This window comes from Protopterus annectens, chromosome 9.part0 (genome assembly GCF_019279795.1).
Source record: "Protopterus annectens isolate FY-2018-M chromosome 9.part0, PAN1.0, whole genome shotgun sequence".
Taxonomy (NCBI): Eukaryota; Metazoa; Chordata; order Ceratodontiformes; family Protopteridae; genus Protopterus; species Protopterus annectens.
In genome coordinates, this window is record NC_056743.1 from 1,939,011,426 (window position 1) to 1,939,028,412 (window position 16,987).

The 16,987-nt window shown below is 37.5% G+C and overlaps 1 protein-coding gene across 1 annotated transcript in view; it reads right to left on the reverse strand.

Annotated features, from left to right (window-relative positions):
- Positions 1-16,987, reverse strand: part of MAST1 (microtubule associated serine/threonine kinase 1) — a 1,222,161-nt gene that overhangs the window by 25,404 nt on the left and 1,179,770 nt on the right. The window contains exon 25 of the mRNA XM_044084747.1: positions 10,650-10,840. Coding sequence (XP_043940682.1) covers positions 10,650-10,840 — 191 coding nt within the window. The remainder of the gene's footprint in view (positions 1-10,649; positions 10,841-16,987) is intronic.

A 16,987-nucleotide genomic window follows, 5' to 3' on the forward strand; every position in this document is an offset into this window, starting at 1 on the left:
CATTACTGACAAATTCAGCAATGCTTCCAGTTGCGCCTTTTCCACATTTCCCAGGACCACTATTCTGTATAGCTTTTATAAGTTCATAAGTAAGTACTAGGCTAGCTGCCATCGTGGGACATTTTAAGTCTATCCAGTTTCCCTTGTTATGCTTGAAGTAACCTATTCCATTTGGTTATATATCGGCCTTTACACATCCCATGGTCAAGAATTATATAATACCCTAATGTAAATAACAAGGATCATACCATAGATAATTTGATGGGACCCATGCATAGAATAAAGCATTTAGGAGCTGCCTCTGTCCATTAGTAGGGCAGTCCTGGGGTATATTATCTGTTTTCCATCTATAGATTTAAGTTGCTGTTGAACATGGACAGGGATGAACTTTGTTCTATGTAGATGAAGAGTCTGTTCCACAGCAGTGGTATCCTCTGCGAGATATACCTGTCCCTCTGAACTGTTCTGTTGATATTGTAGAAGAGGTTTAGATCCCTAGACTGAGTATTTCGATGCCATTTGACTTATTGATGTGCATTAAATCCATCAATATTGGCTCGGAGGATGCCTTGACACAGGTTACCACTTAGCAGTCTGTAGGATACTGAGTATAGTGACAGGGCTTTGAGATGGTCCATGTGGGACATGTAGTTTAGGCCATGTATGCTTTTAATAAAGTGTCTCTGTGGGTAGTCCAGTTGTTGCATATGTCTGGACAGATACAAGTCAAAGGGGCAAATGATTGTCCTTAAGAGCCTAATAGCTTTTCATAATAAAAAACACAAACTGGTTCAGCAGGCTTCTGTAAAATCCACCAAGTAATGAAACAAAACATTAAAATCCACTCAAGTCGTAGAGTGGGACTGTTGATAAATCACAAAAGACAACAAGGGACTAAAAAGTCCACAGATTTATTAGAAAAATTATGTTTTAAGCGCTTTTCGTTTGCCTTATTCGGCTAACTTCATCAGAAACATTGTCAAAATGGGCAAGGACTTTATACAGACAGCTGGTTAGCAATTAACCAATTAAACACATTCCACATTAACAAGTTTAAAAGCATCCTAATAAAAAGAACAGCAGCAACTCTATTCATAAGAAAAAGTAATAAAAAATAAATAAAAAAGAACAACAATAACTAATGTGTAAAGCTTCCTAAGACACTCTAAATTCACCAATAAATGACAACAATAATACACTAAATGGCTGTCACAGAGAGACCTATTTTGAAAGAAGTCAAAATTACACCTCTATAGGCTATTTAGTTTTAATAAGTTACTAATAAACCACTCTAAATTAGTCAACAGCAGATAACAAAATAGAGTAGGTGACTTAAACTAGCCAGCCTACTACAAACAATTCGAGGTTTACCTCTTCAAACTTTTTAATTTTAATATACTACTAATGGAGCAAGAATCATTTAAGCCAGGTGGGTTGTAGGCATTCAGCCTAACTTGCCAAGTTAACTCAAGCTCTTCTAATTTAAGTGGTCTAGGACCACCCCTACTATCCAACTTAACTTGATCTATAATAATAAAGTTGAAAGTGTGTTGTTGGTTGTTGGAAATGTGTTTAGCTAAGGCATTTTCCAATTTATGTTTATTAATCGCATATTGGTGTTCATATATCCTGTCCCGGAGCCTCCGCTCCATTTTTCCTATATAGAAAGCAGGACAAAATCTACACCTAGCTAGATAAACTACAAAGCTGTAATTACAATTAAACTTGTCCTTAAGTTTATACTGTATACCATTGATGTTAAAAATATTGGTAGCATCCACAAATTTACAGTAATTACAGCTTTCACATTTTTTCATGCCATTACAATGGCCATAGGAGTACCCTATTGTTCCAAGAGGGTCTTCAAGTTCCTCCCTCTTCTAAAGGTCACACTAGGAAAATCACTTAGTTTAGCATATATGTTTAAATTAGTTTTAAGCAATTCCCAGTTTTTCTGTAATATTCTAATGCATGAGTTACTGTGCATAGTGTAGGTGGTAATAAAACTTGACAAGGCTTCCTTACCCCCACTGTTCTGAGTAATAGAGCTTCACAACAGATTTTCAACTGCACCACTGCAATTACTCAGAGAAGGGACACTTTTAATCTTCAAAAGTGGCGTGTACACTTTATCTACTCTCTTAGCTTTTACTTCATTTATAAGGTCATCCAAGAGTGGTTCCGGGTAGCCGCGATGTATAAACATACTCTTAAGGTTGCTGTCAACCTGTGTCCCCAGATGTCTTATAACGCCTTCAGTGTTCAGTGGGCTCCCATCGATGTGGTAATTAGTGGGAACTGAGTTTTTCTCAAAGATGATGATGGTGCACTTTTTGGCATTAAGCTTAAGGCCATGGTTTTGACACCAGTTATTAGCCTCAGTGAGGCCTTTCTGCAGGACGTCTACTTCAGTTGGGAAGTTAATAATGGCTCCCAGCTTGCAGTCGTCTGCGAATTTGGTCAGCCAGAGTCCCTCCGTGTTGGCCTGGACATCTGAGAAGCAGATGCCAAACAGGAGAGGACCCAGGAATGATTCCTGTGAGACTCCACTCATGACTGACCGGCAGTCTGACTTGAAGTCTGCTACTTTCACACTGTGGGTTCTATCTGTGAGCCAGTTTGCAACCCACCTAGTGATATAGGGGTTGATGTCTAGTTTGATGAGTTTATCAATAATTCCTCAGTGGCTTGTGACATAGATCCATAAAAATATATACATATATATATGTGTGTGTGTGTGTGCGTGTGTGTGTGCGCGCGCGCGCGCAGACACACACACACACACACACACATACATATATATATATATATATATATATATATATATATATATGTATATATATATATATATATATATATATATATATATATATATATATATATATATCTGGGTTCAAAACTTCAAATTTCTTATGGCCAATACTAAAAGATCGAAGTTTTGAAACTTCAAACCATTTCAATGAAGATCACAGATCGCCGTACAGCATGGAATGGTATATTTACCATTTTCCTTGCTGTAGTGTGATCTTGGAGTCAGTATATTTCATTAATGGGGTGTCAGCAGTGCACGAGGTTTGCTCCCTGCAAAAATGTAAAAAAAAAATTGTTTTTATTTTTATTATTTATATTTCAAAGTTTCAAAACTTCAATCTTATGGTCTCCACACACACACACACACACACACACACACACACACACACACACATATATATATATATATATATATGTATAGGTCTCCTTCTGTTGGTCAAAATCACACTTTATCGAGAAAGAGAAGGTTGACCTCATTTAAGCGAAAGTGCACTACATCATAAGTGCACTTATGTGAAAGAATATTTGCCGAAGCACGTTACAGTGGGGATAAGGAAATATATCCTTTTCCCCACTGTAGTGCGATCTCGGAGTTAGTATAAATATACTAAGTAGGGGTGTGTGTGTGGGGGGCGCAGTTGCTAAAGATAGCCCTATATTCCATTTTTTTACTTCAAATAACAAGTCAGTCTGAATATGTGCATCTAACAAATTGATAGAGTCCATAAGGAGAGTCAATTTTTTGTCATTGTCTCTAATCAACAATTCAAGTAACTCACAGCCGTGTCTATTGAAAAGAATGATCAACTCACGGTAGAATTCAGAATCCTTGGTTAAGCTCATTGAGTATTTCCAAGTCCTCAAACCCTTGGGAACTTGCTGACACCTCATGCACTATTTAAGATAACAATTTTCAAGTTGAAGTTTGCAAAATTTCAAGGTTGGATCATGCAACGTTTTAAACTTGTTGTCTAAAGAACTATGTACGCCTTGATGAGGTTCTAAGGTCAACCGCCAGTCATTACCATCTTATAACCAATCACGAATATTGAAACACCCTCCCATCTCATAACTTAGAATCATGCCAGTGGATGTAGACTGGTTGTCAGCTGCCAGGTTCGATGATACACTAGTGTCTGGAATATAAGGCAGTCTCTGTGCTGGAGTTATCCTGAAACTCTCCGTCCCCTGGGATGAAAAAATATCTTTTTGCTGATTATTAGAGCCCGTAGATGGGCTAGAACCTCTGCAATTAATCAGTGTAGAAAGTTGCTGCGTCAAGCCTTGTATCAGTGCTGTTAAATTAACAATTGATGCAACAAGCTCTCTATTAAGCCCAGATATAGAGCTACCAGAATCCACTATGCCTTCCATAACAAACTAATAATCCATCAAACACTTTGACTACTGACTACAAAACAAAGAAGGAAACGTCAGGTGCTGCGGCTCGTCACTTTATTAAATCACTTAAGCACTTTCTTCCTAGGTATACAGGACTTCTTCAGACTAAACATACACTCCAAACAAATCCTTTTATACCAGACTCACAGCTGTACCTACTGAAAAGAATAATCAGCTCACTGTACAATTCAGAATCCTTGGTTACACCCGTTGGACATTTCCAAGTTCTCAAACCCTTGGGAACTTGCTGATGCCTCAGACACTCTTTAAAATAACAATTTTCAAGTTGAAGTTTGTGAAATTTCAAGGTTGAATCATGCAATGTTTTCAACTTCTTGTCCAAAGAACCATTTACAGGAGACTTGTAATATTATTCGTAAAAACTGGTGTTTGTTTGGGGTTGAACGGGAGTACTTGAGCATAGCTGGCAATGATCCAATAGTAGTATATAAAAAAATGATACTTGTTTCAAAACCCTATTGGAAGCCCCTTATGCAAGTAAGAAAGAAGGAGAAATGGTCAGATGTGGGCACTGCGCTCAATGTAGGTTTGTCCTTGAGGCATCTGACATATATTTAGAGAGCTTTGCTACCATACAACTTACCTGTAGATATTATTGTGATTGCAAAGGGATTATTTATGTGGCCAAGTGCCAAATGTGTCAATGTTTCTATATAGGGAAGACCATAAGGGCATTAAAAAACAGGATTTGCCAACATCAGCTTGATATTCAAAGGACTGATGAAAGGAATGTTTTATACAAACATATCAAAAATAATCCCCTGCATTCATTCAAATATATTGTTATAGATCACGTGGCATTGGAACTGGGGGGGTGGCACAACTAGTTTATTTTTGGAGTATAAAGAATTGAGGTGGCAGATGAAATGTAATGCCTCAGTTTCCTGGGTTAAAATGATATGATATCCGAGTGGCGTTGGAAAGACATGCTGAATGAGCATACCTTCGTTGAAGGTTGGGCATCGGGCTGGCACCTCAGCACCGTAAAAATCTACTGCCAATCATTAGCGGACCAGAGTTCCGCTGTGGCGACCCCTAACTGGGAAAAGCTGAAAGAAGAAGAAGAAGTAGTGTTTTGAAATTAAAAGCTATGTTAGCCATTTAGGGCTCGCGCTCTCTCTCTCTCTCTCTATATATATATATATATATATATATATATAAAACCCAAAAGCATATTCCAACACTCAAAATAAATCCATAAGTGTTTTTGTTGGGCAGGTTGCCTAATAAACTTCTTTTCACTTTGGCTTGATGGATTTATTTTGAGTGCTGGAATATGCTTTTGGGTTTTGTATTGTTGGATTCCGAGCACCATTTATGTTCCGTGCACTTTTTCGTGTGAAGGAGTATATATATATATATATATATATATATATATATATATATATATATATATATGTATTTTTTGTGATTTTTTTTTGTATTTTTTGTTTTAATTTTTAAAGTGGAAAGTGGAGTTGTTTAACATGGTTGTTTTTAAAGTCTCTGCTTAATTTGTATTCTGTTTTTTTTTATATACAAAAAAAGTTTTTTTATCCATTTTCGAGTAATGTTTTTTACATTTTTTTCAGTTAAGTACCAATTAAATATGTCACATGATGCTGGAGTTTGGTATAAAAGGATTTGTTTAGACTGACGATCCCCCTTTGTAACCTATTGTTGTGGCCCATAGCTCTAAAACTAAGACTGGCTGGCTAACTGGCTAAGATTATTGACTGGACATTGAAGGACTGCTTGGACAAGTTTACACACATTTTAGAAGACTCTTGGTACTTTTTGCAAACTATTAAGAATGTAGAGTTTTATGAGAATGGGCTGTTTGTTACTATGGACATTAAATGCCTTTTTTCCATAATTCCTAACAACTTGGGAATTAACTGATTTGAGAAAATTATTTCTGACCAGATCCTGTGCCCTAATTCTGACATTTGGATTCTAAGGGATGGACTGTAATTTGTATTGAAAAACAATTTTCTGACTTTTGAAGGTGAATTTTATTAACAGACTAAAGGAGTAGCCATGAGAGCTCTGTGTGCCCCCATTTATACCAGCTTGGTTCTGTTATTTTGGGAGTTATGTGTGGTGTTTCCTTCTAAGTTCTCTAAATAATGGGACATTTACTTACATTTTTTGGATGATATTTTTATCCTGTGGAATGGGGTACCTTGTCCACTTGACAAATTTATCAACATTTTAATTGAACGTTTAGAATTTTTAAGTTTTACTTACAAGAAGTCCTTTGATAGTATTGATGTCTTTGATATCATCTTTTTATAAAAACAAGGTGCAAATTTGTTTTTCTTCTGGAACTTTTAGGAAAGAGACTTTTTCCAACAGTTACTCACACTTTCAAAGTTGCTACCCCATAAACAAAAATTCAGTGTTGTTAAGGGGCAAGTGGTCCATATTTCCATGTTGGTTTCTGAAGGCAATGAATTTAATCTACAACTGAATTATTTAATTGGGTTGTTTAGAGAAAGGGATTTGTTAGACAAAATGAAACATGGGTTTTGGTACTAAACAATGTAATGCTTGTAATCAATGTAAATTTATAGACAGTAGTATTACAGATGGGATTGTTAACAGAATTCCATATGTTTACAGGTTTCAAAAAACAAATTGTGGCACAAGTGCTGTTGTGTACATTGCAATATGTTCTCCCGTGGGGTATTTTATATTGGTAAGACCAAGTGATCTCTTCACTCGCGTATTTACGAAAATTAATACAGTATTAGATCTGCCAAACTTAGAAATGCCCTAGCAAAGCACAGTTTGGATTGCCTGAATTTCAACAGGTTCCAGCTTACTCTTTTAGACAAAACTAAAATAGGACCCTTAATAGGTAATTGGGAAAACCACTTAGAATACAGAGAGCTCTGGTGCAAGTTCAGTACCTCTGGGATTTAATGACTCTGTAAACAGAACCTGATTAATAAAAAAGAGAGCTCTTAATTTGTAAGAGCTTTAGGAAAGGGATTTTCTCCCATTTAACAAGGTATGGCTATGATTTACAGAGCCAATGTTTCTTATCTCAGCATCCAAAGTACTTAAATTGTTAGTATTTAAGTTGTACACATTTATATTTACAAATGAGAATTCAATACATTAATGTTTGCATCTGGTACTTGTTAGGTTTTGATATCAAGTTATGAATTCAATGCTTTACAGCAAGATTTCCTTTTTTGCATATTAATGTTTTGTTTATAATGTTTTGAATGTGCATTGGTCTGCTTTGATTTAACTCTATGGCAAGTGTCACTGTGTCTTTAACATTTTAAATAAGTGCCAGTCACACTGCTAATAGTTTTTTTTTTATGTTTTTTTATCAACTGGGACATTATTCTGAAGCAGTCTTGTATTTTGGAAGACGAAAGTACTAAACTTTACAGTATTTTACATGGATGTGTTGTCACCGTAAGCTTTACTACTGATTTTTTTTTATCTTTGTGCATCATGGCATACTAGGTGGCAGAATTCTTGCTCAGCACAGGTTTATCAAGAAGTTCCTGAAGAGGTACTCCATTTCTCAGAACTTTTAACCGGAACCTCCATTCCCTGGAACTGGAATTTCATGAGTGGCAGGCTAGTCCATCGCCTTTTGAAATGACTTAGTATGCTTGTCCACATCTTAGAACATCACCTTTTTACAGGCCATTAGCTCTACTAGATGGAGCTCAGAAATACAGACCTTTATTTGTACAGCTCACTACTTTTTCTTTCACAAGGACTAGACTTCCCTTAAGGCTGAGTCATGCTTCCACCTGAAATTGGTTCTAGAGATGTTCTCACATTTATGCTCACCATTTGGCCATCGACATAAACCTTCACCATGCAGTGCTGTTCAGATCTCTATTTTAGGAGGTGAGTTTCCTTTTGCACAATTTTGCTGGAAACAATAGTTTTTTCAGCTCATCCTCACTGCCCACAGGGTGAGAGTGAGACAGTTATGACATGGCTATTTTGCAAGTGCTCATTAGTGAGTTTTTTGTTGTTGTTATTACGTAGCCCTCAAGTCCCACTTTCTGCTGCATAAATGCTCAGGGAAGGGGCTCCAATGCCTGCAACATGGGAATTTTCTTTCACAAATGACACAGCCTCTCAGTTAAACCCACCCTTTAAACAGATAAGCCTTGCTAGGCCTCCTTCCTCTACAGTGGGATCATTAGTGGAAGAAGTGCCGTGCATCCTTCAGTGGCTCAACCATTAGCCAATCAGGGGGAGCTGGGTCATAGTCACAGCACTGTCTATGTAGGCCATGAATCCAATTTAAAAACCATTACAGATGAGGACAACAGGTGATGACTGTTTGGACCCCTTTTTTGTACCCTCTCAATTTACTGCATCAACCACTGATTATAGTTAACCCCTCGCCTACATTCTGCTGTTCACTGCTAATACTGCCTTTCATCTGCTCATTATTTGTTGTGTTTCTTCACTGTTTCAACCTCACTACTTTCTAAAATAAGCTGTTCTAATGCATTTACTATCTCTAAAAAATCACATTGTCCTTGGTTGGTCTTTGGATCACATCCCTTGCTCCTGCTTACGTCTTCTGAGATACCCTTATGCACTTTGCAACACATGTACCCGAATAAATCTGTCACTTCCCCCTCCATTTCCTTACAGTATTTTAGTTACCTTCTCCTGGGATGCCTCCATCCTCTATCATTAATGAAACAGAATCTTCATAACTGAGCACAGCACTTACCCATGGGAACCGTCTGTGTCTTTACGCTGGAATAACAAGCCCTGATTTATTTTCTCATCTGTTAGTCTGTCTATATCTAACATGAGCAGGTTGGACCTAAGGGTCCCTTTTCAGCTATGACTTGTTACAATGCAAAATATCAGCAGACACAAAGAGTTAGGATTGTGCAATATAGTATAAGATAGCGATCACATAACCAAACCAGTTATCCTAAAACATCAACACAGTACAGGCAGTTACAGGAAATTAACCTACTAGAATTGTTTGCATGTAGATATAAAATTATAAATCCATACAGATGCACTTTGTCTCATTTTAGGAATTAAGGAGTGAGCTTAGTTTTGAATTTAGAATTTTGAGGGGCCAGACTAAAAAGCCTTAGAATATTTATCAAGGGGTTAACAAGGAGACTGGGTGGATGGTGACCCAGCGTTGTTTAAGACTGGTGACATGAACCATGAATATATTCATCTTTAGCACCATCTGAAGCACACTATAGCTTAAGAAGGAGCCAGCCTTCACCAGTGACCAGCTGTATTCCAGAAATGTTGGAGATTTTTCTGGCCACGCTTCTCTTAATGCATCAAGAATATCTTCAGTCCTCTCCACTACTTTCTCATATTATTTGTTAGCATGTGTCATTTGACAGGATTGCTCCCAAGCCTTCACAACTTTGTTGCTGTTTAGATACCTCTTTGCTTCTCTTGGAGAGTCTTTTTTTTACCTCAGAACCATTATTGTATACTTTTTGGCACTGAGTTTAAAATGCCATACAAGTGACTGACTATTCTTCAAACCTAAACCATGAACTAAAAGCAAGTTACCACTTGCTGCACTAGAAACCACAACTTGAGGTCAAAACAACCACATTTAATAATGTTAATCTGAGGAAGTTTTGTTTTACTAGGAACAAATGCGCCTAACATTATTAACATTATTAAACGTAGCTATTCTTTCAACTTGTCTAGGCCTGTCTCATTTTTCAACCCATTTCAGCTCTCAACAATTGAGAGTCCTTTCGTGGTCTGCAAAGAGGCATAATTTTTCATCCATTGACGTTTCAGTAGCACTTACTAAAAGTACAATATGAACACAAACAAGTTACGGTTCTTGAACCCAGTGATACCCTAATAACCCTTTCCCTTCTTCTGACTGTTGCCCATTTGCCCTGATCCTCTATTTACTGATGGTGAGCCAGTCTGCTGTCTAGACAACCACTAACAGACCCTGCTGCACTCTGGCTAAGTTTACATGGTTTTATGGGAGAATGCATCTAACACCAAGCTACTGTCTAGATAACCATGTCAGATCTTGCTCCCTAATATTTTACTTTGGCCACCAAGTGAAAAAAGTTTATTAGAGCTCTCCAAAATGAACTTGTCACTGAGAGTCCATACACTCTTATAGGCCTAGTATAAAAGTGATGTTTGAGGTTCTCACCTGCCATGGGTGTAATCAGTCTTAGACTGGCAGAGAAGAGGTGGAAGGGTTGTGTTGGTGCTGTAAAGGTTTCTGGTTTTGTGTGAATATTCGAACAAGACACTCAGACCAGTAAATTTATCAGAGTTTGATAAGGCCTGATAATAACACTGTAAAAATACTCTACCGATTGTCTTACAGCCTGCTTCAAGTTGGAATTTCTAAATTAAAAAAAAATGCATCATGTAATTCATTCTTCAAAGGATTCTTTAATAAATGAAGGTTTTACCAATGTATGTGGAGTCTGGTGTAGAACGATAGCTCTGAGTTGGGGAACGTGCTGTCAGGCTATGAGTTGGTGATCCTGGAAGGCTGTCACTGGATGAAAGAGAACGATTCAATGATGACAAACTACGGCTGGTGTGCAGAAGGTTGGATTGCTTGGCTATCTTTCGGAACAGTGAGCTCCGTTTCTTAGTGCTGGAAAGAAAAAAAAAACAAAGGTGGATAGAAAAGTTAATAACTATTTTTTATTCAGCTTACTTACAGAAACTCAAAGGAATTCAGCTTTTATATTCAGTGAACTGTCAGAAGCAGTATAGGATAACATGAAGAAATTTCAAATTCAAACTTACACAGGTCAAGTACCTGCAGTAAAACCTGGAAGAGACAGATGAATGGATAACGTGCACTCTACGCTGTGTTCATAGCTTGTTAGTCTTGTCTTCATTTCCAGATACTTTCTTTATTTACAGTATTTGAACACTATGCATTTCTGTCTTGTCTAAGCTGTATTTTGTGATTTTATTTTATGTATTTTAATTTTGCTCTCTTCCATGACCCGTATGTAGTTAAATGTATTTTATGGGGTCCACTTGTAAATCTCGAAAGCTCAAAATCTCAAAATTCAAAACACTGAGACCACAATCTCGAAAGTTCAAAATACTGAAAACTCTAAATACTGAATCTCATAATATTGAAAAAAAACTACAGGATACCAACACTTACTATACTCCACCAGAAGTACATAGAGAAACAAATAAAAGACAAAGCATATTAGTTTACTCCAACTATTAGAAGGGGGGCAAGCCCCCCCGGACCCCCTGCTACTTAAATATATGAACTCTGAGATCGCACTTTACTACACTAAGATGAGTTATGTTGTTGTTTAGCAAATTAAAAGGGAACATGACTAAGGTTGCAATAGGTAGTCATGAAGCACATAATGGTATGTTTGCGATTTTCTTCTGTGGAATGTGATCTCGAAGTTGATATATTTAAGTAGCAGGGGGTGTGGGGGTGCAGGGGTGCTTGCCCCCCTGCTGATAGTTGGACAAGAGTAATATGTTTCTGCATGTATTAGTGCTGGAATATGGTAAGTGTTGGTGTACTCTGTTTTTTCGATATTATGAGATTTAGTATTTTGAGTTTTCAGTATTTTGAACTTTCGAGATTTTGGACTCAGTGTTTTGAATTTCGAGATTTCAAGCTTTCAAGATTTATAAGAGGACCCATTTTATGTGCCTTAATTATTTTAAGCCTGTTTTCTTTCATTGTTTGCCTAATATATTACACTTTGTTCTTATTACTGCAACGTATCTATTAATTGTGTGCTGCCTTACCACTGGCTGTGATCACGGCTTGGTTTGTAGGACCATCCCTCTTATTTGTTAAGGAAGCAAGTAAGAAAATAAATAAATAGATAACAAATATAATAATTTTGTTTACTAGTCAGACTAATTCTCGTCTGCATTTCCTTCATTAATTTCTTGCTTAGATATGATTTTCTGACCATGCCTCTAATTTGAATAGGTAAAGTTATTTTTTATTTTATTTATTTATTGGCTGTTTGCTAACAGGGTAAGTGATCTGGTCGAAAGTTCCCTTTCAGTCACAGCCCCAGCCAATGGCAAAAGTACAGATTTTTAAAACAGAACAGAGAATTTATACATGACAATAACTTAGACTTGATTGTTAATAAAATTTTAGAATTATTCAAGCTAAAAGCCTTATTGATCATAACAAGCTTAAACATACACTGCAAGTAAGAGGCTAACTGATTTTTGAAAAGGCCAAGATAACAGAAATAGTAAAACATAAATCACGATTGAAGAGAAAACAAGAATAAAACAAAACTGTGGTAACAGGTTAACTACATTCTGTTAACCAGAACTGCAGTCTTTGAACTCTAATCAGAAGATTCGGTTACGGGAAGCATTGCATTTACGTATTTAGTTTAGACGTTGCATTGTTTTGTTGCTAACCATTTTCCCTGGAGGAATTACATGGCGCTTCATTGTGGAGAAGTTCCGGAAAGGCAGATCTGAAGGCCTGGAGAGTTTATTGTTTTTTTTCCTTTATTTCAGTTGTGAGTTTGTTCCAAAGGGCAGTAGTAAAATTGTAAAAGGCTCATTCTCATATGACTATTTTGAATGGTTGTCTAGCTAGAGTAATCCCATTTACTTTACTACTTCTCAGGGAATATGTTCATACCTCTCAACTGTCCAGATTTTCATAGAATGTCCAGATATTTAGGTCATATTTTTTATCTGTTTCTCATAAAAAATAATTTTTTTCTGGCAAATCACTGGGATGATCTGAGGAGTGAAGTCACTAAATAATGACATACATTTGAGTTTTAAACTTCACATCCTTCAGAAAATGTATGTTAAAACAAACACTGTTATCCTACCAACTTTCTAGGTTTATAAGAACATTATTAAAAAAATGTCCATGTTTTGGGGCCTTTGTCCCCCCATTTTGTCAGGCATTGTCCGGATTTCTTGCACTATGAGGTTGAGAGGTATGAATATGTTTGTTGCTTGGGGGGAGTACCCTCTTTAATGGGGGGTAGCAGCAGTCAGTTAATACCTAAAATATCAAGATGCCTAGGGGATAGGCTGTTCTCTCAGTGGCGGGTATCTAATTTAGTTTTTTGAGAAGGCTGCATTGTTGAGTACGAGGGTCAGCATGAAGAACAAACCTGCATATTTTGTTTTCTGCTAACTGAAGCCTTTGTGTATTATAGACTGAATGAAAGACAAGAAATGGTAATCCATAACCCAGTTTAGGAAGCAGAACGTTTTTGTGGTAATCCGTAATCCAGTTTAGGAAGTAGTACATTGTTGTGGTAATCTGTAATCCATTTTAGGAAGTAGTACATTGTTGTGGTAATCTGTAATCCATTTTAGGAAGTAGTACATTGTTGTGGTAATCTGTAATCCATTTTAGGAAGTAGTACATTGTTGCGGTAATCTGTAATCCATTTTAGGAAGTAGTACATTGTTGTGGTAATCTGTAATCCATTTTAGGAAGTAGTACATTGTTGCGGTAATCTGTAATCCATTTTAGGAAGTAGTACATTGTTGTGGTAATCTGTAATCCATTTTAGGAAGTAGTACATTGTTGTGGTAATCTGTAATCCATTTTAGAAAGCAATACATTTTTGTGGTAACCTGTAATCCATTTTAGGAAGCAATATATTTTTGTGGTAACCTGTAATCCATTTTAGGAAGCAATACATTTTTGTGGTAACCTGTAATCCATTTTAGGAAGCAATACATTTTTGTGGTAACCTGTAATCCATTTTAGGAAGCAGTATGTTTTTTAAAGAGTAGGGGGGCATCAGGGAAAGGACAGGAGTTATTCTATAACACAGTTTTAGCTGTGCAAGAACTTTGGTAACTATATTGTCTGTGTGAATATTAAAGTTTAATAAGGAGCCAAGAGTAAAGCCTAGATATCTGCATTCAGACACAAAAGGAATAATGTTATTATGGTTATCTGTTATTTCCAAACCTGTAATTTGTGATAGCTTGCTAGGGGCCAGGAAAAGCATTAAGCTGGTCATTTTATGGTTAATGAGAAGGTGGTTGGTCTCTGCCCAGGTGCAGAGATCAGAGAAAGAGTGTTTGAGGAAGGTTTGATGGTTACAGGGACAGCAGTGAGATTCTAGAAGAAAAATGTTGTTGATATATTATGTAATGTTTAACGACAGGTAGTCTTCAACAGTATCATTAATGAATAAGGAAAACAATAAAGGGCCGAGACCAGAACCTAGAGGGATACCTACATGCACTGTGCCAGTGGATAAGAACTGGCTATGTAAGATGACGTCAAATGTTCTTTATCAAGGTAGCTTTGAAACCTTTTAATTGTGCTAGCTCCAAAGTTAAACATACGCAGCTTGTGAACAAGTAGCTTGTGGTTTATAATTTTGAAAGCCCTAGTCATATGTATAAAGGTGCCACCTGTAAAGAGACAATTGTTGATGTTTGTATAGATTGTATCAATTACTGATAAAAGGGATGTAGTAGTACTAAATGCATTTTAAATTCATGCTGACTATCTAAGAGAATTCCACAGCTAATAGTGCAGTTAAGCATTTGTAAAGAATTATTTCAAAGATTTTGGCTATAGAGCAAAGACTGGAAATCGGTCTGTAATCCTTTTAGGTTTTGGTAGGGTTTATCTTTGAAAGGGCACAGATAATAGAGTACTTTAGCAGTTTCAGGACTTTTCCTGAGGTAAGTGAAAGACTGAAGATGAAAGTGAGCAGTTTAGCAATTTTGTCTGCTGCTATCATGAGGAACTGCATGAAAGTTGGATACACAGAGTACTAGAATGTAAGATGGGAGATGAGCAGTTTGGATTCAGATCAGGATGCAGCAGAACTGACCCGATGCTTGCAGTGAGACAGATACTTGAGAAGAAGCTAGAGATGAGGAGAGAGTCCAACTGGGCATTCCTAGACTTGGAAAAAGCATATGACAAGGTCCCAAGAAAGCTGATCTGGGCAGTAATGCAATGGTTTGAAGTCCCAAAATCATTGGTAGAATTAGTGCAGGCTATGTACAAGGACCCAGTGACTCAAGTGCGAACAGTGTTTGGCCTCACATAGGGGTTCCCAGTGGGAATGGGTGTACAACAGGTTTCAGCTTTGAGCCCACTGCTGTTCATACTGGTGATGGACTACATTAGCAAACAAGTCGAAGGGGACAGATCAACAAAGTTGCTGTATGCAGATGATGTGGCATTACCGGTAGACTCTGAACAAAAACTTCAGCAAAAGATTGGAGAATGGAATGCAAAACTGAAGGCACATGGGATGAAACTAAGCACATATAAGACAGTGGTAATGGCACCAAATTGGGGAAATCAGAAGAAGCTGAGAACTGAGATAGAAGGGAAGACAGTGGAACAGGAAAACAGCTTCAAGTACCTGGGAGAGGTGGTTGAGGAGAAGGGAAGTCTGAATGAAGACGTCAAAGCTAGAATCAGAGGGGCTGCAGCCAACTGGCATAGAGTGTCAGGTGTAGTCTATGACAGAAGAATGGCAAAGAACCTGAAAAGTAAGGTGTACAAGACAGTGGTGGGACCAGTACTACTGTCTGGTACAGAAACCTGGGCAGTAAAGGCAGAACAGTTGAAGAAGCTAGAAGTGATGGAAATGAAGTACCAGAGAAGGGTGATAGAATGCACACTGTGGGACAGGCGAAGAAATGAGGACGTAAGAGCAGAAGCCAAAGTAGCTCCAATTGCAGAAAAGATCAAAGAGAATAGACTATGGTGGTTTGGGCACATGTGCAGAAAAGCAGAAGACAATCTGGTGAGGAAGACTTGGGGCAGACAGGAAGAAGGTAAGAGGAAGCGAGGGTGTCCAGCAAAGAGGTGGATGGATTGTGTGAAAGAAGATCTGTGACAGTCAGGCATGAGTCGTGAAGAAGGCAGGAGTGTGGCACTGAATCGAGAGAGTTGGTGACAGTTAACACGATACTCCAACCCCACGTAGAAAATAATGGAGAAAAGGGGGCTGATGATGATGATATCCTGAGCAGTGTGGGGTATACAGCATTGATGTTCCTAAAAGAGAGTGTTTTAAGTTACTCATTAGTTTCTTAGTTTATTTAACAGAGCTCTCTGAGAAATAGAAGATTGCTGAATATTGTGCTAATGGATAGTCTTTTTAGTATGTTGCTATCTAGTGTGGGTTGGTTTGAAGATGGAGAAAATTAATTGGTAATAGCCTGGACGGAGGAGATGAGAATGCTCTTAAAGTCATCAGGAGAGAAGTTGTTTGAGGTGTTAATTTAAGTAGAGATAGCAGTGGAAGATGTGTAACCTGTGAGGGATTTTGCTTCTTTCCAAAAATGTTTGGGTGAACCGATGGCTCTTGTTTGCTTTTCTCTTAAATATGCAATTTCTGGATTGTCTTTTGAAGGTTGAATAAGTTTAATGAAGTTGTTCATTTGGGATGTTTTGTTTCCAGATTGACCAGGCCTTATTGCTCTGCTTACTTATATTTCTAGTTTTCATTTTGAATCCAGGGCATTTATGACTCTTTTGCCTCCTGTGAGGAGTTGGAATAGAGAGTTTTGAATTGAGCTGAGGGTGCTGATGAAGAAACATAAAGCGTCTTCTGCATCTTGGATTAGGAATAAGGGAAACCAATCAAGACAGCTCAGTTGATGGTCTAGGATGCTGTTTTTGCACAGGGGATAGCTGGGTTGTAATCAACTGGGGGAGTGGTTTTATGGTTTTAAAGACACAAAAGGCCATTACAGGACAATGATCACTTAGGCCACTGGGCCAAAAACAGATACCAATACAGCAATTAGTTACTGAAGT